Source organism: Tamandua tetradactyla, chromosome 2 (genome assembly GCF_023851605.1).
Source record: "Tamandua tetradactyla isolate mTamTet1 chromosome 2, mTamTet1.pri, whole genome shotgun sequence".
NCBI lineage: Eukaryota > Metazoa > Chordata > Mammalia > Pilosa > Myrmecophagidae > Tamandua > Tamandua tetradactyla.
The window spans coordinates 99,419,768-99,447,133 of NC_135328.1; the positions used below are offsets into that span (position 1 = coordinate 99,419,768).

Genomic DNA, 27,366 nt, shown 5'->3' on the forward strand with positions numbered 1-27,366 from the left:
CCATTGAACTAGAATCTAAGACTGCCATCTGGTCACTTTGGCCTACTCATGCCCCTGGATCAACAAGCCAAGAAGGGGATTACATTATCAGCTGGGGTGATTGACCCTGACTATCAGGGGGAATTAGGACTGCAATACACAATGGAGGTAAAGAAGAGTTTTCTTGGAATATAGGAGATCCCCTAGGGTATCTTTTAGTACTACCATGCCCTGTGATTAAAATCAATGGAAAATTGTAACAACCCAATCCAGGCAGAACTACTAATGGCTCTGAAACTTCAGGAATGAAGGTTTGGGTCACCCCACCAGGCAAAGAACCATGGCCAGCTTAAGTGCTTGCTGAGGGGAAAGGGAACATGGAATGGGTAGTGGAAGAAGGTAGTGATAAATATGAGCTACAAATAAGTGATCAGTTACAGAAATGAGGACTGTAATGCTGTTTTGTTCATGTTATACTATCTATGTTGTAAGATATCAAGTTTAAGAATGAATATTACCCAAGGACTTGCACCCTATTCTGGAGAGATTTAATGTATTTCCAGTTATATGCAGGACAGTTGAGTATTGTTAGGTGAAAGAAAAAACGTGTTTTGTTCTTTTTTATTTAGAAATTAGGTATGGTTTAAGGTGGTATGTATAGCTGCCAAGTTGACAAGGGGTGGACTGTCACAGTCAAGTTCATGTTTCAACTTGGCCAAGTGCTGGTACCTGTTTGTCTGGCTGGGCAAGTGCTGGCCACTCTGGTGCAAGAGGACATTTCATAGAATAAAACATGAGTACTTCAGCTGCATCCACAGCTGATTTCATTTGTAATCAGCCAAGGGAAGTGTCTTCTGCAATAAGTGATGTTTAATCACTGTAAGCCTTTTAAGGAGGATTCACAAGAGACAATCTCTCTCTCTGCTTTGGCTGGTGAGCCTCTCCTGTGGAGTTCGTCCAGACCCTCCATCGGAATGGTCAGCTTCACAGCCTGCCCTGCAGATTTTGGACTTTGCATTTCCACGGTTATGTGAGACAGTTTTATAAATTTTATATCTGTGAGTGTTTCCTGTTGATTCTAGAGAACTCTAACTAATACAAATACTATTAGACTCAGGGCAAAAATTAACATCCTTTCCCCACCCATCCCCTCTCCAACTCTTTTAGCAGTCTCTTCAGGTATTTACTTTCATATTCATAAATACTTTATTTATGCTGTCTGTGGTAGTTAAATTCAGTTGTCAACTTGGCCAGGTGAAGGTGCCTAGATCTATTGTTGTGGACATGAGTCGATGGTATGTGAACCTCATCTTCTAACCTTTCTATTGAAGATTATTTTTTTCCTGAAATTAAAAATTTCTGCTATCATTTTAAAAATCTTTTCTTAAATTATGAGTTATTATTTTGTTTTGTTATGTTCTTTTTATTAAATGGTGTTCTAGTTCGCTAGCTGCCAGAATGCAATGTACCAGAAACAGAATGACTTTTAAAAAGGGGAATTTAATAAGTTGCAAGTTAACAGGTTTTAGGCTGTGGAAATGTCCAATCAAAGACATCCAGGAAAAGATACCTTGATTCAAGAAGGCTGATGAAGTTCAGGGTTTCTTGCTCAAGTGGAAAGGCACATGGCAAACATGGTCAGGGTTTCTCTCTCGTTTGGAAAGGCACATGGCGAACATGGCAACATCTGCTAGCATTTTCTGTCTTCCTGTTTCATGAAGCTCCCTGGGAGTCATTTTTCTTCTTCATCTCCAAAGGTGGCTGGCTGGTAGACTCTGCTTCTTGTGGCTACATCATTCTGCTCTTTCAGAATCTCCCTTATTCTCCAAAATGTTTCCTCTTTTATAGGATTCCAGTAAACTAATCAAGACCCACCTGAATGGGTGGAGACACGCCTCCACCTAATCCAGCTTAACAACTACTCTTGATTGAGTCATATCTCCAGGGAGATGATCTAATTACAGATTCAAACATAGAGTACTGAATAGGGATTAGAAGAAATGGCTGCTTCACAAAATGGGATTAGGATTAAAACATGGCTTTTCTAGGGTACATATATCCTTTCAAACCAGCACAAATGGTATCCTGTGATGGAAAAGTCTTGGTAATGGATGGTGGTGATGGTAGCACAACACTGTGAACATAATTAACTGCACTGAGTTGTATATTTGAAAGTGGTTAAAAGGGGAAATCTTGGGTTATGTACATATTACTAGACTAAAAATTTTTTAAAATCCATGTTGGGACTTAGCACACAGTGAATCCTAATGTAAACCATGGACTATAGTTAATAGTAATAAAAATGTGCTATCATCAGTTGTAGAAATGTACCACACTAATGCAAAGTACTAATAACAGGGAGATATATAGGAACCCTGTATTTTATGCATGATTTTACTGTAAACCCACAACTTCTCTAATAAAAAAATAGCATCCTGTTCTAATTTAGTAGCTCCCTTATTTCTCCTGCTTTGAGGACTGCATTTCTTTTTTCCCATTTCCTTTTCCCATTTGCTTATTTCATGTCTTTGTCTTTCATGTTAGACATATTCTTCAAATGTTTGGTGATCCTTAGTTGTCATTCATGTTTAAGAGTGGGGATCCCCAAGAAACCAACTAGAAGACTTGTGAGTGGCAGTAACCTTCCCTGTGGGGGTACTTGGTGGGGACCCACCTGTTGTTGTGGGAAACCCCAAGTATCAGTATCTGTATGTATTTTCTCTTAGGCCTTTCAGTTTCCTTGGAGAGAAATACATTGATCTGTTGCTGGGGACTGGGGGTCGGACATGAGTGGGGACGTACAAGGCTGAGAACTGGCATTCTCAAGAGTCTCAATACTTAGCAAACCCTGTTTTCTTTAAGAAGCCTCATTCCCATTTTCAGCTTTTGCAAGTGTCCCCAAGTCTCACAGCTTACAGTAGATCTCCTATCTTCAATTTCTCTGATTTAATGGTGATGTTCTCTACTCACTTTTGTTGACAACTCTTTTGTTACCTGAAGAGAGATCAATAGGCTGTGGAACTAACTTTTCAGAACTGGTGATTGATTATCACTATTTAAAAAAATGTTTTTAATTGTAAAAAATAACATATATACAAAACAAAGAAAGAAAAAAAGCAGTAATTTTCAAAGCACACTTCAATAAGTAGTTACAAAACAGATCCCAGAGTTTGTCATGGGTTACTTTTCCACCATCTCAGATTTTTCCTTCTAGCTGCTCCAAAACACTGGAAGCTAAAAGGAATATTAATATAGTGATTCAGCAGTCATACTCATCTGTTAAATCCTCTTGTTCTGTTATACCTCCTCCTTCTCTTTTAATCCTTCCCCCAATCTAAAGGGATCTTTGGGCAGTACCCATTCTGACGTTTTCTTGTTGAGAAGGGGTGTCCAAACTAAAGGATGGGGGGATGTGATTAGTTGATAATCTTGGAGAGGCTCGTCCCTCTGAATTTCAGGGTTTAACTGATCTAGGAACCCTCCAGGAACGAAAGGTTCCATGAAGGCAAACCTAGTGCATGAACCCTTTATAGAGCGGCAGTTTGAGACCTAGGTGTTTTTAAGAGTCCACAGGAGTGATGCAGATTGGGATTTAGCAGACTATAGCGGTTAGCACTATCTAACTGAAGCTTGTATAAGAGTAGCCTCCAGAATAGCTTCTTAACTCCATCTAATCTCTCATAGCCACTGATGCCTTATTTTATTATGCCCTTTTGGTCAGGAACACCTTATGGGTCCCATGCTTTGTGTGAGGGCCAGACTCATCCCCAGGAGTCAAACCCCACGTTGTTGGGGAGATTTTCACCCCTGAATGGCTTGTACCACGTAGGGGGTAGGGCAACGATTTTCCTTGCAGATTTGGGCTTAGAGGGAAAGAGGCCACATTTGAGCAACAAAGAGGCTTCTTGGAAGCAACTCTTTGGCCTCGTAATGGTAGTCTTAGCTTCTCCCCTAACAAAATAAAGTTCACAAAGTCAAGTCTCAAAATTGAGGGCTTGGGCTATTTTCTTGAAAGTCCCCACTGGTTAAGAGGGTACCCAGGGTTTAGTAGCTCCATATATATGTATTTTTCCCTTCAGACCCTCAAGGGATTCTACCAATACTTTATAATTATCAGCCCACCATAATGTGAGACATATCCTGGTATTATATTAAGCTATACAGAATTACAAAGCCTCGTTCCCATTCTAGGCTCCAGGAATTTGGTTGTTTAAAAGAGCTATCCAGAGAGATTGATTTAGATTTTGTGTTAAAGAATATTTAGATTCTAGACATAATAAACTTCTCTGCCTTTGGTTTCATATAGTAGCTGATGGTCTAGAGTACAAAATATCATCTTTTATCCTGTATTCTAATTTCCTTTAGACCTAGCCAGACTGGCTTCATTTTGAATTCTAATTGAGGCCTGATCTCTTTTTTGGTTACTTTGCTATTATACATAGCCATGTTAACTTTAAGGACTGCAGTACTCCATTTCCCAGTCTTAGGTGTCACAGAGTTACTCAAAGTTTCATTATCACTATTTTTTAAGAAGGAGGTTGGAAGGTGGTTTTCAAACATATACTCAGAAAATAGAAAATCTTTACTTGAAGCATGGCATCTACGTTAAGTATTTTTATCAAGTGTTGACAAAACATTTTTACTCAATGCTGCATGCTCAGTAGTTCTTGCTAATGAGCAACCCTGTCTTTTCATTAGGTACAGCTCAGTAACAAATAGCCAGTTCGCTCCAGGTGAAGAGAAAAATGCTGCTGAAGTTCTGAGGGAATTATTAAGTATTAAAAGCAGATTTGACTAGGTCTCTCCACAGAGTGGTAATATGGGGTGGGGGTGGGGGGTTGGTCTTCCTTTCTGCTTAATTGTAGTTTCTGATCTTACCATATTGAGAATGCTCTGCTTTTGTACAAAGAATTCCAGAGCCCTTGTCCTGGCCTGCTTACTGTAATCATAGCGGACTGGCCCTTTTGTATCTGCACTAACCGTATCTGCACTAATAAAAGACTTAATAAGGTCTCAAATCCACAGCCCCTGAGTGGGGAAACTGCTTATGTGACAATGTTTTCCCTATCATAGTTTTTAATCTTTTGACGCTAAAGAATCTCAGGGAGAATTCACCAAACAAAATGAAACAACGAAAAAACCCCAGATCATTGGGCCCCGTTTCAGGGGAAAGGAACGGTAGGAATCTGCAATTTTCACAAGTCCCTCCAGGACCACACTTAAGAAACACACTGCTTTTTTTGTGTGGCTTTCCATTTCCTACAACAGCATACATGGAGTGAAAATTCAGTAAATATTTTTTTATGCTTAGGAGGAAATCAACAGAAAAACAATATATACTTTCCCCCCCAAATACCAAAGGTGTAGCAAACAAATGTCTTTCCTATTAGTATGTCATGACAGATGAACTACAACCCACAAATTCAAACGACTTAAAAATGACTGTTGGAATACTTTAAAGCATAGGTTTTTGGTTTTGCTGTAACTACTGTGTTTTAAACTAGTGAGCCCTAAATTCTCCAATTTCTTAGCATGAAGCTGAATTTTAGAGTGGGTTTTTTTAAAGCACCACTCAACAATCGAGAATACATTTTACCTTTTGAATGGGACATCATGCTGTTTTAGTACAAGTGAAAAAAAACAAGCTGGTCTCTACCTTAGGGTGAGCTAGGGACTCCCCAGGAGGTGGCAGAGGCAATGCAGTTAAGCCGATTAAGTGCCCGGTTCATGTGGGAGCTGACATGTGGGAAAGCTGAAGGAAGAGGTCAGCACCTGGACCAAGTGCTCCTGCAGCATCTTCGCTAATGGCTTTCCAAGTTTCCAAAAGGATGTAGAACCTGGTTTCTTGCCAGCCCCCCAAACCTACTCCATTTCTGCCTCATTTACAAAAAGCTTGCTGTAAGCTCTCCTGGCCTGAGGCACCTGGAGGCAACTGGAGGTCAAGGAGAATTCCACCTGCAAACTGACTTCGTTTTTAACTGAATCTGAAACCTGGAAAACAGAAGAAAGAAATGGAGAGCATCTCTGAACTAACTGGCCCAATGCTGCCCCCTCGCTGGGGAGTTTGCAGTTTCAGGTCTTACCGGTTTCCAAACTTTCCTCATAGGTAAAGCCATTAGTCAGCTAACAGTAAATGTTGACTGTTGCTAAGAAAGGAGGTGAATGATACCTCTTTGACCTGCCTAGCTCTTTGTATATGAAGTAAAATGAACAAACAGCTTACAATAATGTTTTCTTACTCCAAAAGATATACCGAGAAACAGTCTGGTGCAATCATAAAATGCAGAAGTAAATGAAATTGAATTTAACCTCTTGACCCTTCCCTTACTCCAAGCTCCAATTTTAAATGAAATTGCTTAAAAATCAATCAAGAGATGGAAAAGTAATAGTTGGAGCAGAAAGAGAATCTTTATGGCAAGAGAGTGGGGGTAAAGTTTAGTCTTCTTGATTTATTTTGAACAGACTGTGACACCCAAGCTTGCCATGTTATCAGATTCCTTAGATATTCAGAAAAATGGAAAATAAAATGTCAACAGGGCAGCTATAGCATTCTGTGGCTCTTCACAATAAGTACAATTGGGTTTACAACCAAAATATGTCTTTTGTAAAGAGAGAAAGATGCCCTGGTACCACCAGAACTGAAGATTATGCACACACTGAAATTCACAAGGAGGCACAGGGTAGGGGGGAAAAACTGCAGAAACCCCTGGCAGGAAGGAGCCCAGAAAGATTTCCTTTGAACAGGCCACACTGCCTGCCCTAATTTTTAAAAGAAATGGTTCTCAATTGTGGTCCTCAGCTCAGCAACAACAGCATCACCTGGGAACTTGTTAGTGACTGTGCTGAATTTTACCAGCACCCTATAACTTTGGAAAACAGCGAAGTTTAAGAAATTCCCCATATTTTGTGTTCCAGGAAACAGCAAGGAACCACCCTTTCCCCTCTGTATTAGAGAAGATTCACAGATGACCCCCTTGTTAATCTATTACAAGACCAGACACAGAGCCTCCAAATTCCCATTCTTTGCCTCATGATTAAGCTTGGATTAAGCTTCTCTCCTTGCCTCATGATCCTCGAACTACAGGCAGCTCTACAACCCCTCCTGGAATAGGCTAGCCTCATCATAAAACATTCTTCTAAGATACTATCCTATCAAGCCACCCTTTTCATCCCACTTCTCCACATCCAGTTCTTTTTAGGCTTGTTCACTCTCTCCGATCATATAAAACCCTTTTATAGACCTTATGGTCAGAAATTTATTTTGTTTCGTTTAATTTCACATTAAAAATGAAATTCCCCAGCCCTACCCCAGGACTTCTGAATCAGAAACTCTAGGGGTGTGCCCAGGAATCTATTTCTTAACGAGCCCTTCAAGTACAGTTTGAGAACCACTGATTTACAGCATCTGATAAGTGCTATGCGGCACTTAACTCCCTCTCATTTATTCTTCATTCACTGGAACTTTTGTGCAAGCTGTTTCTGAGGCTTACAAGGTCAGATAGAAACATTCCTAGCATTTCCACAGATCGTTTATCCCAGAAAGTCATTTCCCAATGATAAACAGGGCCACAGAGCACACCTCGCCCCTCCCAGCCAAGCAGAGGGCTGAGCAAGCCCAAACCTGCACATACTTACATCTCCATCCACTGGTCTCTGGTCGTCACAGTCCCTGGTGGGGCTAATATCCTGGCGCATGACCCAGATGGGTTCTTTGGGCTCGTCGGGGGTGTAAGGCGAACGGATGGTCCTGGTTTTCACTTCCTCGATGGCTTCCTTGATGTCCTTGATGGCCAGTGAGATGGCATCCCTCTTTTCCTTGCTGTACCGCTGTACCATCTCGCAGCCAGCAGAGCCCGCCACCCGTGGCCCTGCCAGAGCCTGCAGCCCGGGGCTATCTGGACAGCCATCGCCCGGGGTGGGGGCGCGCTCCAGGTCCTGCTCAGCCTCGGGCATGTCCTCGGCTGCCTTGTCCAGGCTCTGTGAGCTCATGCTCTGCTTGACCTCTGCCACAATCTGGTCGATGTCTTCCTCCTGCTCGTAGCTATCCATACGTGGGTAGGGGGCGAACTCCGCCTCCTTCTCGGGACTATCGGACTCGCCATCTGAGCGCTCATCGTAGTGGTGCAGCCGCGCGCCCAGGGCCTCCTGGCGATACGCGGCGGCCTCGTCCCGCTCCTGCGCATACAGCCGTAGGCCATCATCGCGTGCCTCCAGCTCTGGTGCGTCCCCGATCTCTTCATATACGTGCTCCTGGAGACCCCCGTAGTCGGCGTAGGGCTCGGCATAGGGCTCGTCCTCACTGCGGTGGAAGAGCCGGTGCGTGTACACATAGCCAGAATAGGCCGCGTTCACGGCCTCCTCGTGCTCCAGCGAGTGGAAGTGCAGATGGTTGGGCAGGGCGCGGCGGTGCGTGGCTTCAGCGTGCTCTGCCTCCGCCTGCTCCGTGTACTCCTCGGCCTCGGGCCGGTATTGCACAGCATATGCACTCTCGTCCTCTGGGTCCTGCACACGCTCTGCGTCGTAGCCATCGCGGGCTGCGGCAATCACGTCGCCCTCGGCAGTGTCCGTGTGGTTGTGGAAGCCGCTCTCGGTGCTGGCCGAGCGCTCCAGGCACTCTCTGTGCTCATCGTCCTCCTGCTGCTGCCCAGATTGGGGACGCTGGTCTTCGACCGCACGCCCGCATGGGTGGCGGCCCGCAAAGTGCTGCTGCTGCTGTTCCTCCTCCACTTCGGGCCGCTCCAGGTCGGCCTCCACTGACTCGTTCACTTCCCCGCCGGCCGCCTCGTCAGTCACTTCCACTTCCACGGGCCCCTCCAAGTGGTTCATGGTGGGTGTCGGGGGTGGCTAGGAGACAGGGTGGGTCAGCTCACTGGACAATCATTTTGTTCCAACAGTCTGAAAAAAAACAATTAGGGAAGGGGCTGTTACAGTGATTCAAATTGTAGTTACAAGCCAAGTAGTTACAGCTGCTAAGATCCTCTTGGATCTGCATCAGTTAAAAAATGATTCCAAATTTAAGCTAAATCTGACAGTCCGTCGTTGATTTTCCTCACAGCATGTATCATAACTTGTAATTATACATCTCCTTGTTTAATTGCCTCCTGGCTTTAGCCTTCCTCACCGCTCTGACTGAGCCCTCCTGAGCATTTTCTCCACCATGCTTGCTATGAACTCAGGTTCCATTTCTGAGTATATGAACAAAGAACACTGCTAATTTGAATGGGCCAGTTGACACATTTTCCATCTGCTAAAGGATAAATCTAATTTAAAGTAGGATCCTAGATTCCTTAGAAAGAATTCTCCAAATAAATCTCAAGGAAAAAATAATCTTGGGATGTTTGGAAGCCAGTGCTGTCAATACAAATAAGCAGTCTCTCTCTGAGAGGGGCTATCAGCCATCTGGGGCTCCAGTCTGGCTTTGTTACCTCAGGTGAGTGGCTTAATTTTCTGGACCTTCATGAGATGGGATTCATTTCCTACATTCAGGGAATTAACAGGTATTACTTGGGGGGGGGGGGGGGGGGAGGAAGACTCCGCTGTCAAATAAGCCTGGGAAATACTGACTTAGAGTTAACTTTTCATTGTGAAAATTCAAGGAGGAGGATGAAATAAGATGCAGGGTTTCCCAAATGTGTTGACCAGGACACACTTTTTCCTGAAGATCAGTATTCCATCAAATACATTTAAAGAAACACTGACTAGTTGATTTCTAATACTCACCACCCATACACCCTGAATCTAAAAAGTCTGTAATTCTATGAATTACCATTATAACCAGAGCTGGGATCACACGACTTAAAAAATATATATATATGGGTAGGTGTCTTTACCTATTGCCAGGGAAACACATAGCTAAATAGATTTGGCTTCAACCTCTCTCAATTCTTATCACAAAATGACTTTATAGCATAATCTGTGAACAGTGTATACAAACAGACACAAAGACTGTAAAGAACCATAAAGATAGATGGTGTACCTGTGATCTTAACATACCTGTAGGTAAATGAGATCAACATTATGTATGAACTTTTCTCACTGTGTTCTTTTCCAGAACCCATCTTACAAATAGAAAAGATGAAGGCCAGGTAAGCCCTTAAATGTGATAGCAGAAGGCTTTGGAAAGACCACGGACATCTAGCTGAGTCTAATATTGAATACATTATATTCTACTCAACTCTCTACCACAACCACAGCAATTTCTTTCAAGCACTATGACAGTCCCCAAAGCAAAAGAGTTACAGAGTCCACCTTAAAATAGAAGTATCATCTTTCCCCCATTCTTTGATGGATCCAACCCCTGACTGACATTCTTTAGAAGGAAAGGATCATAGTTTACCAGAGAAGAACAATCCTTTTTACTTACTTAATCTACAGCAGTACTACTTCATACAACTCAAGAGCCAACCTCCCTTCAAAGATAGTGTCTACTTCTCATTAACTCCTTCTTCTCATTAACTCCTCATTAGAACAGTGACTGTAGACAAAGTGTAAAATTTACAGCACGATTATCTTTCTAAAATACAAGTACGAAAGGGCGGTGCAATGGTGGCTCAGTGGCAGAATTCTTGCCTGCCATGCCAGAGACCCGGGTTTGATTCCCGGAGCCTGCCCATGCAAAAAAAAAAAGTAAGTACAAGGCCCTGAGATCTTCATGAATGGCTAATGCTATGAAAAGAAGAGGCAAAAGTGTTGGTACTGAGGGCCACCTGGTTAAATGGCGTCCAATGGCTCATGAAAAATACAAACAGATTCAGTGCAGAGCGATGCATGGATGAGAACATCCTATCTAAAATGATCTTTTAGTTAATTAATTAATAAATATATTATTAATTAAATTCATCATGGTGAATTCAATTAAGTTCCCTTTTATAAGGATCCTTGGGAATGGACAAAAGATTAAAAAAAACATTAAAGGTACGCTGGTTTCTTAACATACAAATCTAAATCGGATGCACACAAAGCAAGCATTCACAGAAAGGAATACCAGACAATTCCCCAGGTACTCGTACCCTGAGGCATCTCTGCTGTGTGTGGTCAGTGTTAGAAAAACGGTAATAGCAGCTAGCCAAGCACCGAAATGGCCAACAATTCATCACAGCCACATGCAGAAATGGACCGAATATTGCCTTTGGTGAATATGGCTCTTCTTAAGGAAGAAATCTATTGATGTATGTAGTAATGAAATTTTAGTTCATTCTAGGTTAAATCCAAATGATGCCCTCTCAGAAATCACTGATGCAAAGGAAATGGAATATCCATGTGGGCACATATATCAAAATGATGGTAGATTACAAGAAACCAGTTCTTGGGTGGGGGTGGGGGGATACTATTAAAATATTGTTGTTTTAGTACAGTGGGGCTTTTTATGCATTCTCCTTCTACCCCCATTCCCAAGCCTCAGAAGAGTGTTTATGTGGAGTAGCATTTCATTCACCGTGATGATTTCAAGAATATGGTTTGGTTTGTGGTGTTGGCAATCTATTTATTAATCAATAACAGCCATTGATTGTAAGGATTTCCCAAGGACAAAGGCAACTGGCAACTTTTAAGGAAAGAGCTGAAGCTGGTGGTCAGGTCCATCAGTGTGTAGCACTTAAGAAGACTGCTATCCTCGGGCAACTTTGGGGGTTATATTTACAAAAAAATACTGAGGCTGCTTTTTAAAGAATCCCAGGTTATTGTGAGAATACGCATTGGTACAATCTTTTTGAAAAGCAAGTTGGCAAGATAAATTAGTCTTCAAAAGAAACATACCCATTGACTCAGTCAATGAGCTTGCTCTAGGCACGATAAGACAAAGTCCCCAAAGAAAAGTTATAGGTAAAAAATGTTCTGAGAAGAGGGAAGCAGTTAGGGACAGCCAGGACTTCAGGGTGCTGGAACACCAGGTGCAGGTGAAGTGTGGAGATGAGGCTCGTAGACGGAAGGGGGCCAAGGGCTTTGTTTGCCATGAACAAGACTCAAGAATGCAGGCTGTAGAGCTAGAGAGCAGGAATCAAATAGCAGATCCATCGCTTACTAGATGTATGGCCTGGGAAACCTCCTAACCTCTTTGTGCCTCTATTTCCTCATTAGTAAAAGGGCTCATAACAGTAGTACCTGTTCATAGCCTCGTGTAAGAATTAAAGGAGTTATGTGGGAAAGGCTTGCTGTGCCTTGTATGTAGTTAGCTCAGCATTTGTACTCGGTGCCTGGTATGTAGTTAGCTCAGCATTTGTACTCGGTGTCAAAGGGGAATCACGGAAGAGTTTGAGCAGTAGGATTATGGGATTCAGATTTGTATTTCAGAAAGATAATCGTGCTGGCGAAGGGAAGGATGGCTCGGAGGAGATAGAGAAATTAATCAGGGAAGGAATTATCTAGGCAAGACGAACTTAAACAAGGGCAGTGGCAGAGAGGAAGTAACTGAAGTTACTTAAGCCAGTGGCTTCAGTCATCAGTTTGGGGAAGGAGAGATACAAATGGGGACGGAGAGACAGAAATCACTGATGAGTCTCAGGTTTGGGCTTGGGCATTCACCCATATATGAAATATAGGAAAACGGGATTTCTATATTTCTATGATTCCTGCTCTCTAGCTCTACAGCCTGCATTCTTGAGTCTTGTTCATGGCAAACAAAGCCCTTGGCCCCCTTCCGTCTATGAGCCTCATCTCCACACTTCACCTGCACCTGGTGTTCCAGCACCCTGAAGTCCTGGCTGTCCCTAACTGCTTCCCTCTTCTCAGAACATTTTTTACCTATAACTTTTCTTTGGGGACTTTTTCTTATCGTGCCCAGAGCAAGCTCATACTTAACGAGAGTTGATGACACGCCAGCCTCCAAGCAATGACCTAGGCATTGGAATAGAGCAGTGACAGGGCCAGACGAGGCTTCCCTGCTCTCGTGAGGCTCTCATTCTAGCGCTTTTGTATATCGGGTGGGGGAGGGCACGGAGAGAAAGGAGAGGGGAACAGACAATAATGTAAAGAAATAAACAAAGGAGACGATTTCAGAGAATGAAAAGTTTTATGAAGAAAATCAAACAGGGTGATGGCCTAGAGAGTAGAGGAGAGGAAAGAGCATCATATATATATAGATAGTGGTCAGAGCTGTGATACTTGAGCACAATGATAAAGAGGCAGCCATGTAAAGATCTGAGTGCCCTGACCCTGAGGTGAGGAAAGACTAATTGAGTTCAACAGAAATGACGTCTGTGGGCAGGAGAGGTGTGAATAAGGGACGGTGTGGTGGGAGATGAGGATGGGGAGCTGGGAGGGGGCCTGGATGTCACAGTAAAGAATTTGGCTTTCATTTTGAGTGTAGGGGGATAGCAGTGGAGAGATTTAAGTGGGGGACCAACAAGGCCTGGTTAATTATCCTTCCCTTTGACCCTGCTATACTTTGTCTATCACTTTGATGATAGGATCTATCATTTTGAGTACCAATTCCTTGTTGATATGACATTCTTGGAAGAAGACATATTGTCATTTATTTTTTATTCCCCGGTGCCAAGTACAGAGAGTTTACAATAGTAAGTAGTCAAGGAAATTTTAGTGATTAAAAAAGAAAATAATCTTGAATCTTTACTGTCCTCATCCACCCGTTGCAACCTCCCTCTCTTTCTTCTGATATGTTAAATGCCCAGAGAAATCTAGTAATTCCACATTTGCCCACATTTGAGTTCGTTCACCCAACTGGCATTTATTGAACTGTGCTAGGCAAGGGGATGGGGAGATGCAAAAATTTCTAAGCCATTGCCCCAGCCTTTAAAGGCAAAAAGCCCTGATAATTATATTACCTGGTAATAATGGCAAAATAAAAACAGGTGTAAAGTACAAAAGGAGCCTCGAGTTAAAACAGCAACAACAACCGCTTCACTTTTGTGAATCACATGAGTGCTGCTTGCTTAGGGGCTCTGGGTTTCCTGAACTCTTAAGCGTCCCAGGAACTAAGTGTCACCATCCAGTCAATCTCCTGGGGCATTTTGGCCCAGTTTGCCCCCAGAGGCTGGGATGGTGGCACGGAAGGTGGGGACCGCCTGAAAAAGGCTGCATGACCTAAAAGGCTCAGGGAAGACAGCACCTTCCTCAGGAGGCGGTAGTGGCAGCATCTCAGCTGCAGAAGTTGGGTCTCCAGGCTGCCAGCAAGGAAGCCCAGGTGACTTTATGACCCCCAGTCCTGGGACGTGTCACAGTCCAGCTGGAAAAGGTAAATCAAGGAAGGGAATGCCATTGTATTGCACCCTTTAGAAATAGAATATTTCACCATTCAGCAGTTGAAGTAAGATATTTTATAATGTCAGCTGAGGCTCATGTTGATTGGAATTAATAAAAGGGGTGACTGTAAAGTACTTCAGTTGATCTTTCCTTAAGTAAGTCATTAATAAGAATTACCAATAAACTGCCCTTTTGACACATTCAGCAGCAGTTTTAGAAGAAAGAAGGTCTGACTGAAGACAAAATGTAATATAAAAAAGAACAGAGGAATTGTAGAGCAGATGATCTGTGTGATATTCATCCAGTGGAATACTAGAATGCCATCCATACGGATGAGTGAACTATGATATGCTCAACAAGATGGACGGATCTTATGAATATGATACCGGGTGACAGAAGCGGGACCCAAATGAGTACATGACACATGATTTCATTTATGTAAACTTCAAAAACAGTCAAAACACATCTATGATTTTAAAGGTGAAGGTAGTTATCTGGAGGGGTGTTGAAACCAACGGGAAGTGCAGATAGGGCTTCTGAGAGCTGGTAACCTGTTTCTTGATCCAGGTGCTGGTTAAATAAGTGTGTTCATTTTGTAAAAATTCACTGATTCGTGCACTGCTCTGTATGTATTTTTTACTCCAATGAAATGGTTTTAAAATTGTGCCAGATTGGACATATTTTATATCACTTCATCCCTCTAAGAGAGAGCTGTTTGCAGGTCTGCAAGATTTTAAGCACAGTATCCTTCAGAATCAGTTTCTACCATTTCTTTATGAGTGTTATTATATATTTGTTTTTTTGTAGGTTACTCTTTATCCTCCCTACCTCATTAGAAGCACAGATCTTTTATTTTTGTTGTATTTTCCCCAAAAGTGTCTTATTCATATATAACGTATATCACACCACCTGGTACACTGCTAAACTGCAGGATCTTAAAACATATATTGTCTTTCCTCCATTCTGAATGTTACTGAGAACAATGACAAATTTTACTTTGGTTTTTCTCGATTTCCAAAATTCCATGAGCACCTACTATATGCAAAGTTTCTGCTGTGTGTAACAAAAAAAGCAAGACCAGATGACAACTCAATTCTGACTTCACCCCTCACACCCAGTAACCCTGGTCAAGTCACTCATGCTCTCAGTCCCTCAGCTTCCTCATCAGTTGGGGTGGGGAGCATGAAAGGAATCATGCCAGGGTGCTAACACAGGAGGCTACTGTGGGTGGGTGGGGGTGACAAGGTGTCGGAGAAACACAAGGGTTTAGAGAAGAGAGGGGAAGCAGAAGGGGAAGCAAACAAGAAAGAAAAGAAGAAAAAAGACTGTACCAACCATCCTCCCCCTACCCCGAAAAACTAGAAGGAACTATGTGATTCCATTTATATTAAAGTATTTTCATACTTTTTTATCTATGAAAGGGGTACCATTACCTCATGTGGACTCACTGAGTTTTGCTTGTCTTCCCTTGCTGGAGCTGGAAGTAAAGTCCTATTTGTTGAGACTTTACATTGTCCTCATGCTCCTGCACACACACTCCTCCCAGCAACATCACATCCGCCACCAAGCCAGAGGAAGAGTGGTCTCTGACCTGAGACTGAATCGCTGCAGCAAAAAACAGCTGTGGTTGCCAAGCAGGATTGTGCCCTGGAGGCGGAATTCCACACAGACACACAGACACACACACACACATACACACAAAACCTGCACTGGTTGGGAGATTAATGGTTTTTATTAAAAAAACAAACAAACAAAAGAACCCAAAAAGCAAACCCCCTGTGATAAAATGAAAGGGGCAATGAAACAAGAATCCACAACCATCTTTGCTACCTTATAAAAATATTTTCCTTCCACAAGTCAGCCCAGTTGTGAAACATCTGCCAGGGAATCCAAAAGAGATTAAAAGCCCCACTCAAATCATCAGCTCTTTTAAACATGATGCATCTATTTACAAGAAAAACATAAAGGAGACAAATAAAAAAAAAATCTCAAGTTCATTAAACTTAATCTACTTTGATTCACTTGGAAATTAAATTTAATGATACTATGAGCCAAGATGGGTTTACAGAACACATGTTTTTCTTTCCTAAAATCATTTCCCTCTGTCAATAGGTTCACACTGTCTAAAACCCTCCTGACACAGAACATCTCACCTCAGTACATTATTTCTTGTATCTCCTGAAATCTTTGTGCCTGACATTGTGAAGTGTGGCTTGGTAGATAGTACTGGTGATGGCTTCAAAGTGAGTGCAATACCTGAATCTGAGGAGTGTTACCGGATGGCTAGAGGTCTCTATAGTTGGGCCTCAGGGCTGTGTCCTTTACTCTGGATAGTCTAGGTGAGCCAAGTGGTCTCAACGTCTTCAGTTTCCCCTCTAGATCCATTCTGCATCCTTCTTCGCCCTGCCCTGTGCGGGGCTCTTTGGGCTGCATTAAGAGCTCTCTGGCCCTCTGGCTTCTGTTTGGGTTTGGCCAATGGGGCACTCTTGGTGAGATGTCAGGGAAAGCAAGGACAAGCTGGGGTATTTGTTCTCCCAGATCCCTCCCTTCAAGCTCACCTCTGGCTGCCATCGTCCCTCATCTGTTGATCACAGCCCCTGTCAGGCGGACTCTCTCCCCGTCCGTTCGGGCCTATGGGTGGTAAGGGTGGTGAGACCCCACACAGCCCACGCTTTTGTAAATACTGCTATTAAACTCTCTGAATATTACCTAATTTAAGTATGCCGTCTGTTTCTGTGGGACCCTAAGTGATGCCAAAGGTGTGCTACTCATATTGGCAGATGAGAAAAATGAGTCAACTTAAAAGAAAAATTTAAAACAATAAATAGTACAGCTACGGTAAAAATCATGATCGTGACATCCGAATAGGAAATACTTCTCCAGGTTCTGCAATGCCTTTCAACTCCACTGTATTGCCTCTCTAGAGGCTACAGGACATTCAGAGAATTGGCATAAAAATCCCAACAGGGACACTAATAGTTGTTAAAAGTTCGCCTGCCTGGTCTCAGCCTCTACATCTCTCTTCTCCCTAAGGCAGAGCCCACCTGACATTCTTCCACTGCCATATCCCATCAACTGTAGGCTCGAACCCTTTCCAGTCTTTCTCTGTGGTAGGTAGGTTCAGGTGTCAACTTGCCCAGGTGATGATGTCTAGTTCTGTTGCTATGGACTCAAATCATTAGCATATGAAATTCGTTTATGGCTGATCACATCTGCAGTCAGCTATGAGGAGTGTCTTCTGCAGTGAGTGATGTTTTAATTTAATCAACTGTAGGCTTAAAAGATGTCAGAAGGGAGCTCAATGTAGCACAGCTCAAACAGCTCAGCATACCTCATCTCAGCACTCTCAGCTCAGCCCAGATGTTTGGAGATACAGAAAGGAATAGCCCCAGGGAAAATCCCCTTGAGAACCCAGAAGCCAGGAGAGAAGGCTAGCAGACATCACCCTGTGCCTTCCCATGTAATAGAGATCCTCAGAGGAAAGTTAGCTGTCTTTTCTCTGAAGAACTAGAAGTTTTTAACTAAATAAATCCCCTTTTATTAATAGTCAATCCATCTCCAGTGTGTTGCATTCTGGGAGCTTCAGCAAACAAACACTCTCAATCCCAACTTTAGATCTAGCTTTTCCTCTCCCTCCAGGATTTGGATCTGGTCCTTGGTCTTTCACCCAGTGATCTAGGTTTCTCCCTTGGGGACAGACTACCCCAAAGTGGGCTGCCCCATCACCATGCACACCTTGCTCCTTGGATATCACAGTTTGGGGATCCATAATGCTAGATGCTTAACTGGATGGCTACTCACTTGTCCATTGTCATACCCTTGGAGACTGCCTACTGCTTGCTGGGCTAAACTTTCATCCACACATGCAGCACTTCCCTTCCAACACCTGTCCAACACAGGTGGGTGGGGCCTGGTCCTTTGCAACAAACTTTGGCAAATTCTATACAAAGATACTGCCTGTCATGGTCAGGGTCATGTGTCCACTTGGCCAAGTGGTGGTACCTGTTTGTCTGGTTGGGCAAGTGCTGGCCTGTCTGGTGCAAATGAGGATATTTCATAGAATTAAATCATGATCACGTCCGCTGCATCCACAGCTGATTCCATTTGTAATCAGCCAAGGGGCGTGTCTTCTGCAATGAGTGATGTTTAATCTAAGCACTAGAAGCCTTTTAAGGCGGATTCAGGAGAGACGGGCTCTATTCCTGCTTCAGCTGGCGAGCCTCTCTTGTGAAGTTCACCCAGACCCTCCATCAGAATCATCAGCTTCACAGACTGCCCTGCAGATTTTGGACTCTGTGTTCCCACGGTCACGTGAGACACTTCTAAAAATTTTACACTTGCAAGTGTTCCCTGTTGATTCTGTTTCTCTAGAGAACCCTAACCAATACACTGCCTTTGCTCAAAACACTGATCACTCCTTTATCGGAGCTTTCAAGGTTAACTTATGGAATTTCAAGTTATATTAATATTTAGTCATGTCTGGTTTTTCACCTCAAAGGATATTATCTAGATTTATCATCCACCTAATTTATAAGAGTTGACCATGAATGTTCTCCAAGTATCAAATCTATTACTAAAGGATCATTGTATCATCTATTACACTTAATAGGATAGTGAGTGGTGAAGGGAATGGATTTGGGAGACAGACTACCTGAATTTGAATCCTGATTTTATCATTTACTAGCTTTTTAGCATTGAATAATTGACTTAAAGCAAATGCCCCAATTTCATCACTTCCAAATGGAGATGATAGCAGTACCTACCATACAGGGTTATTGTACGTATGATACAGGTTAATATATGTAAAGTGCTTAGAAACTGTCTGATATATTGTAAGTGCTAACATTCATTAGTGCATTTTCTGAAACACTAATTAGTATTCAACAGATCAATACATGATTTTTAAAAAGCCAAAAAAAATCATTAAAATAAATGACTTTAACACATGGTACAATTATCAATATCACCCTTTCTTAAGTAAGGGTATGAAGAATGGAAAACAAGCATTTAAACTACTTTTAATCTTTTTTTAAGATGAGGCTGGGTGTAAATAAATCCCATCAAGTAATAATGGCAAACCCTGTCCTACACGAGGTCAATATATGTGGTGCCTTCCATACTACGTTTCTAACCTGCACAACGTCCAAGTGGGAATTATTACTCCATCACTGTATTGATTATGAAGCAGAGACTCAGACAGCTTAAGCAACTTGTCCAAGGTCACAGAGAGCTGGAAGGGCTGGAGGCAGATCTGTCTGGCTCTCACACTTCATGTTCTTCCTATTTCATTACACTCAGCCTTTAAAGTGACGTGATTGATTTTTTAAACAAACATCTAAATTGATGTAATCCCTATTAGAATAGTGACCTTGGCAGACTCTACACTTACATCTTCTAAGGCACTGTTTTTCCTCAAAACACTTAGGCCATTCCTATATTGGAATTGCTTTCAAAGTTTATTTATGAGTTTTGAAGTTATCAGTAAACAGTTTTCAATATGTCACAGTCACATTTATATTTTATTTTTTGACCTCAAAGGGTATAATCCAGATTTAATATCCACCTTATTAACAAGATTTGGCTGTGAATGGTGTTTGATGTTCTCCAAATATCAAATCTATCCCTAAAGGATGAAGACGTGTGACAGCCAAGATTATTTAAAAGACTCTGGTTCACTCTCTCAAGTCAATTCCAAAAGAGGGCTTTAAAAATTGCTTTGGTCAATGGCTGCATCTTCAACTAAGCATTTATCTTTACAGATGACTGCTTTGGGGGAACAGAGGCCACTTGGATAAATACATTCTTGTGTGATTTCTACAAAATTGGCTTCATTACTTTCATTCCACTTTGAAATCTCTCTAATTGCAGCAAACATCAAGTAGGCAAAAAATTAATTCGCCCTCTTGGATTATTCAGTAGTGCCAACAAAAAGGCTCTGATCACAACAACCAAACCTTTAATTAAAGAGAATTCTGAATGTATACAGACTTCCTGATTGTTTAGCTCTTTGTCTAGCATGGTCTAATCATTCACTTATCACTCTGATTCCAATAAAATATAGAAATAAGCTTAAAGCATTATGGCAATTCAGAGGGGAAATCTTGAACATTTTATAGAAAACTCAAGGGATATTCTCTGACAACTAAAGGCAACTAAAAGTCTATTTGAATTTTTCTGAAATGCCTCTGACATAAAATTAAATGTTATCTACATAATCCATAATTTCTTCAGGGCTGAACAAACTTGGTGCTTTCCCCCCTATGTTTGTAACCCTTTGTCATGCCCCTATACAATTTCCTCACCCCACTCCACCATTACATTTATAATATCTGCTTGTACACTCAGTTCAGGGTATTAAATCACCAGCTACAATGTGGGGCCATTTTCCTGATATTTCTGTTACTATAGAGCAAGCTAAATACACAGCATTACAGATGGTGAGTCTTTAAAATCAGTTCAGTCATTTTAGTTTTCAGAGCCTCATTACTTTATACTGCAAAAGGAGAAGAAAACAGTAGCATCAGGCTAAGAACATATTGTACAGTAGCTCATTTAAGTTTAGTCTTTCCTTTGAGGCCATATCATCCCAAATTTACTTCTCTCGTTACTCTTGTTTTTGGTGCATGATCTGGGAATTGAACCCGGGTCTCCCGCATGGAAGGGGAGCATTCAACCACTGAACTACCCATAGACTGTGCTATTATTACTTTTACAAATTGTTTGGCTCATGAGAAAGTCAGTTAACTTGCTCGTCTCTATTCTGTAGCTGCCTATAGCACTTTCCTTCCTCGAATTCACACCAAAATAATCAGCCATAATCCTAATTTCAAAGCTTCAAATTAAATTCTTGTTTCAGAGATTATTATTGTTATTATTATTATTAATATTCACAGGTACAGGAAGTAGCACAGGATACACTGGCAATAGTCCTCTGACATTTTTTCATTGATGCCTCATAATCTGGCATGTAATGACCTGTTATATCCAGGAGGGTTTGCTCCCTGGCAATTCAGCCTCACAACACCCAAAGAACAAAATCTATGAAGAAACTATTAGGTAGCAACATCCGAGATGAGGAGAATTTGAATTTGATGAAAGAGAAATTCCATACTGGTTCAAACTCTTCCAAGACAATCAACTCTTTCAATTTGGCTGTGTTAGCAAAAAGTTACCAAGGACACGAATGTAATGTGGGGAAAGAAGAAACTACTTTCCCTTAAAATTATTCACAAATAATCTGGAAAAACCTTAAGAGTTCATTGGACATGCTTATTAGAATACAAAGAGGTAGGATACCTGCAGCCACACTCCAGTTCCAGAGAGCTAGTTTCATTTGCAGCCTAAATTGAGACCAGAGGGATCCAAACCTGGCTGTCCAGAGCTTTGTCAGTCACCCCAAAGGGAGACACAAGATTCTCCAAAGAAAATTATTTTCTACCTTACTTTATTAAAATATAGTGTAGATTTTACTGAAGATTTCATAGGGAAGAGTGAGGTAGGAGATTACATTGCATATCGCACAGCACCCCTCTCCAAACAAATCTTCATTGATTAAATTTTCCTAAGTCTTTCCCCTTATTCACTGGCCACAGAATTTCTCTCTCTTGCAATCCTATCTCTTCCCAGTCCTGAATCTTCATCATTCCTATCCCTTCCTTCCAGAACAGCCCTGACCAATAGAAATATAACATGAGCCACATACATGATTTTTAATGTCCTAGCAGTCACATTAAAAAAGGTAAAAAGAAAGCAGTAAAATTAATTTTAATAATTTGCTTTATTTTTCCCAATATACCCAAAATATTATCCTTTCAACATATGATCATTATAAAACATTACTGAGAAAATAATAACATATTATTGTTTTTGTTTTGTTTTTCATACTAAGTCATCAAAATTCAATGTGCATCTAAGGCTATCTACTGGCCACTGACCTCCATCCTGCAGAGGCTCTTTCCCCAGAAGATGAAGGCAAAGGAAGAGGAGAGAGGAGAGGACAGAACCGCAAAGGCAGGAGGGATGAATGGACTGTGCTGAAGAATGTCAGCCACAAATGAAGTGGGGGGAAAACTCTCTGAGAAAAGAAAGAAATCACCACAGAACAAAGTTTAAAGGGAAATATGTCTTAGTACCTGCATCGGAAAAAATACTTGTGTTGGAAGAAAACCTTCAGGAAGGAAATGCAACTCTTAATAAAAGGTAGTTCCTTAAAAATAATAGCTAATGTTTACTGAGTGCTTATCAGATGCCAGGCACATTTCTAAGCACAAAGCATATATCAATTCATTTAAACCTCTTAGCTATGATGACCCGCATTTTTATATATGAAAGTTAAGTGATTAAGCCCTCCACCCAGCTGAGAGGTAGGGAAGCTGTGTGCCCAGATAGTCGGGTCCCAGGGCCTGGGTCCTTAATCGCTATGCTGCAGACTGTAGTCAGGAGGCATGAAAAGAGTGCTGGTTCTGTCCTGCCAACATGGTTAAAAAAGGGAAACTTTTATAAAAAGTTCAATAAAAATAACTCTACTATAAGTACAGCCATTTATTAGAACTCAAAGATATCCACCTCATTTTGCAAAGAGGCAAGAAGAAAATGGAAAAAAAAATTTAATTAAAGGATGAAAAAGGAAAAGTGAGAGGGTACAAAAGAAGGGATGAATGACCAGAAGAAAGAAAGAAAGAAAAAAGGTGGGTAGTGGAGGGGAGGAGAATGATAACATTGGAAAATGAGCCAAGAATAAAAAATGTACTTGCCCCCATTGTTTAAAATATACAACTAAGGCTGTTGTACTTTAGCAAAACTACTGCTCCCTGAAGCTTAAGGACTGGCCACAACTCTGACACACTCTTCTTAGTTCTAAGACCCCAAAGATGGGGCGGGATGGAAGGAACCTGGCTGGCACTGATGGTCTCTTCTTTGCCATCTGGCATCAAGACTGCTCTGTGATGTGCACGTGAAACCAATTTTCAGTGCCTCCCCCACCAGCCAGTACCCATACACCAGCTTCTGGTTCATCCAAGGCCTGCTTATCCACTGATAGTGCTCCATCCACACCTGCCACTGTGACTTCTTAGCATGCTGCAACCAAGCTGCATTATTTTAGCTGGTGTTTCAGTGACTATGCTAGTTTAAAAGTATTGTGGACCCCAGAAAAGCCACATGTCCTTTAATCCTGATTTAGTATTGTAGGGTGGAAACCCTTTTGATTACACTATCTCCATGGAGATGTGATGCTCCCAGCTGTGGGTATGACCCTTTGGTTAGATGGAGATGTAAGTTCACCCATGCAAGGTGGATCTTGATTAAGTTTACTGGAGTCCTTTAAAAGGGGAAACATTTTGATGAAACCTCAGATACAGATGCCTGGAGAACAGTTGCTTCAGAGCTGACAGAGATGTTTGGAGAATACTGGAGTGCCAATAAAGAGAGCAGATGCCTAGACAGAGAAATTTGGAACCCAACAGACATTGTCATATGCCTTCCTGTGAGATACTAAGCAAGCCAGACCCAGAGTTGTATCCAGAGGAACTAGGTAAAGTCCCACAGATGCTTAGTGAGATGCTTAGAGAGAAAACCACTGGCATCAGAAGGTGGAAGCAACGAAACTGGGAACAAAGATCAGCAGACTCCAACCATGTGCCTTCCCATGTGACAGACACTGGCCTTTCTTTGGAGTTAAGGTATCTCTTTCTCTGAATGCCTTAGTTTGAACATTTTTATGGCCTTAGAACTGTAAACCTACAACTTAATACATTCCCTTTTTAAAAGCTATTCCATTTATGGCATATTGGATTCCAGCAACCTTAGCAGACTAATACAGATTTTGGTACCAGAGAAGCAGGGTGCTACAGTTTGCAAATACCAAACATGTTGGAACAACTTTTTAAATGGATAAGGAAGATTCTGGAAAAGCTGTGAGGATTTTGATAAAGGCCTAAGTTGCTTTGAAGAGATTGTTGGTAGAAATGTGGACTCTAAAGACACCGTCAACGAGACTTTAGAAAGAAATGAGGAATGTGTGATGCAAACTGGAAGGAAGGCAACCCTTGTTTTAAAGTGGCACAGAATTTGGCAAAATTGTATACTGCTGTTGGATGGAAGTTAGAATTTAATGGCAATGACCTGGGATACTTAGTTGAGGAAATTTCTGAACTAAATGTGGAAAATGCAGCCTGGCTGCTCCTTGTAGCTTATAGTAAAATGTGACAGGAAAGAGATAAGTTAAGAACTGAACTCTTGGGTACAAAGAAAACAGAAATTGATGGTCTGGAAAATTCTGGGCTTCCAGAAAGTGAGACCTCAGTGAATAGGGCCCCATATGAGGACTTAACCAAACATGGAAGGCGTTAGCCATTACAGGACAAATGAGGATGGGAAATCGAGTTATCCAGAAAGGGTCTATGGAAAACTCTATTATCTGATGGTTATGATCCCTGCATACTGCACAGAAAACCAACCAACAAGAATACTGTGGGATCTGTATAAATATAGCCATTGCCATTCCTGACCTAAAGAGACAGAAAAGGGACAAATTGAAGGAAAAATGACTTCAGAGGCAGAACCATGGAAGCTAAGGTCTGGAGCCAGGAAATCTTGGGCCAGGGGAATGGACCCATCTATACATGTGGAGAGGATGAGTTTTCCCCTAAGGCAGAGGGCAGGCCTTCTGCTTCCTCACTCCAGAAGAGTTTCGGAATCCCAGGCCTTGGAGATGGTGGAGCACATAAACCCAGATTAGGGGGAGCCTGGTGATTGTCCCATTGTTCTGAGGCAGTTGAGCATGTACCCTGGAGATGGAAGAGCCTGGGTGCTGCCCCAATATTTTGACAGGGTAGAGCTGAGAAAAGGTGGCCCCCACAACGAGCCTCAGTCTTGCAACCCTCACCCCAGCATTTGGAGAGAGAAAGGTGGCTGTGTAGGCCCTTGGAAAGGGTGGGACTGCTGCTTTCTAAAGCCCTGAGGATAAGTGACTCTCAGACTTTGAAATCCAGTGGAGTTTGCCCTGGAGGTTTTTAGAACTGTTTGGGTTCAGTGATCTCTGTTTACCCTTCAATTTCTCCCTATGGCAATGGAAACATATATCGTATGACTATACCTCCTTCATGTATTGGCAGCAGCTAACTTGTTCTGAATTTCACAGGTCCAGAACCAGAGGAGATTTTGCCTTAGGACAGACCATGCTTGTAACTGACTTTGACAAAATTTTGTACTGATTTTTTACTTTGTATTGTTACTGAAATGGTTTAAAGCTTTGTGATATTGCAATGGAGTGAATGTATTTTGTATATGGAAAGATTATGTCCTTTTGGGGTCCAGAGGGTAAAATGGGCTGAAAAGTGTTGTGTACCCCAGAAAAGCCATGTTCTTTAATCATGATTCATGTTGTAGGGTAGAGATCCTTTTAATTAGATTATCTCCATGGAGACGTGGCACATTCAATTGTGGGTGTAACCTTTTGTTAAGATGGAGGTATGACTTCACCCGTTCAAGATGGGTCTTGACTAGTTTACTGGACTCCTTTAAAAGGAGAAACATTTTGGAAAAATTTTGGTATGCTTGGAGAGCAGTTGCTTCAGAGCCGAGAGAGAGTAGATGCCCAGACAGAGATGTTTGAAGCCCTTCAAACATGGATGTGCCTTCCTGTAATATGCTAAGCAAGCCAGAACCCAGAGTTGCATCCTGGGGGAGCTAAGTGAAGGTCAACAGACGCTTAGAGAGGAAACCACTGACATCAGAAGCTGGAAGCAATGGAATAAGGAACAAAAACCAGCAGACATTGCCATGTGACAGAGACTGGCCGTCTTTGGAGTCAAGGCCTCTTTTCTGGATGCCTTCATTTGGACATTTTTAGGGCCTTAGAACTGTAAACTTACAACTTAATACATTCCCTTTTTAAAAATCATTCGGTTTCTGGTATATTGCATTCTGGCAGCTTTAGCAAACTAACACAGTCAGTGAGCTGTTCTGTTTGTCCCCTTCACAGCAGCATTCAGCTTAGGACACTGAATCTCTTTGGACTCAAAGAGATAGATTGTGTTCTTCACATCTATCCCTATACCACTCAGGGTGGCTGTGCCTCTGAGCAGACCAGTTGTTTTCAAGGACTTGATTTGCAATTGTTAAGTCTTACAGTTTTTCAAGGGTTCAATTTCTTTGTCTATAAAAGCAAAATTATAGGGGTTCTGGGAAGATGGTGGAATAGGGCAGATCGAGTTCAGCCCTGCTCCAAGGAAAAGTTAGAGAAAGGACAGGAGGGCAACTGAGACAGTGATTCCAGAATGCAATTGACCTAGGAGAGTCTTCTACACCACATAGGGCAGCCCTGGTTGCAAAACCTGAGGAACTGAGGAGCAGAGAACTGGAGACCATCTGGCTGGTGCAAACAGTCTAACACAAGGCCACAGGAGTACACGGATGGGGAGACGGGGACTAGGAAGTAAGTTAAGCTGCATTCCTTGAATGCGCTATCCTTACCAGTACAGCCCCGTGACCCACAACTCACTCCACACCCCATGTACCTGAATCCTGTCACCTGCCCCCACTCATGCTCCAAGCACCCCCGCCCCACCAACCCCAGAGTGCTTACCCGCTCCCCACCCCCACCCCAACTGCAGCCCAACCCACCTCTCCTGCACCCCTCCAGAGCTTTACCTCCCCCTCCCTGCTCCCTGCATGCTGTTGCCAGTGCAAAAAGGCTGCAGGCGCTAACTGCCATACCCAGGCTACATTCATCCCCAGCCCATACAGTCACTCAGCCCCACTCCGTCCTCCCTGAGCTCTGTGCATCAGTTTATGGCACTCCTAGATCCGTGCATGTGCTCAGCCCCCAGTCACGCCCCCTCACCCAACTCTGGGAAATGTTATCTATGCAGCCAGGTCACATCTGCCCCCAGCCCATGCAGGCATAACCCACACCCACTGCCATAACTCTGTGCAGTGCACAAAGGGCCCTGCACCCTAAACCAGCACACACCACAGTTACACTACCCAGACTCATGCACCCAACACAGCTACATCCTCCCTGGCCACTGGGCACCTACGTTCATAGGCACCAGCGTAGCACCCCCAACCTGCACTGCAATGTGTCACTGCACTGTTGTGTCCCACCCAATGCCCTGCATCCTGCTCCACATCCATCCCACAAACACAAAGCATTAGACCCCTGAAGGGAATCAACTTCCAAAGTAAACC

At 42.5% G+C, this 27,366-nt stretch overlaps 1 protein-coding gene across 11 annotated transcripts in view; it reads right to left on the reverse strand.

Moving 5' to 3' along the window:
• The window catches only part of APBA1 (amyloid beta precursor protein binding family A member 1), a 255,799-nt gene that overhangs the window by 95,242 nt on the left and 133,191 nt on the right, over positions 1-27,366 (reverse strand). For all 11 annotated transcript variants that reach the window (XM_077148380.1, XM_077148382.1, XM_077148381.1 and 8 more), the window contains one exon: positions 7,615-8,874. In XM_077148380.1, the coding sequence (XP_077004495.1) occupies positions 7,615-8,805 (1,191 nt within the window). In that variant the 5' untranslated portion in view covers positions 8,806-8,874. The remainder of the gene's footprint in view (positions 1-7,614; positions 8,875-27,366) is intronic.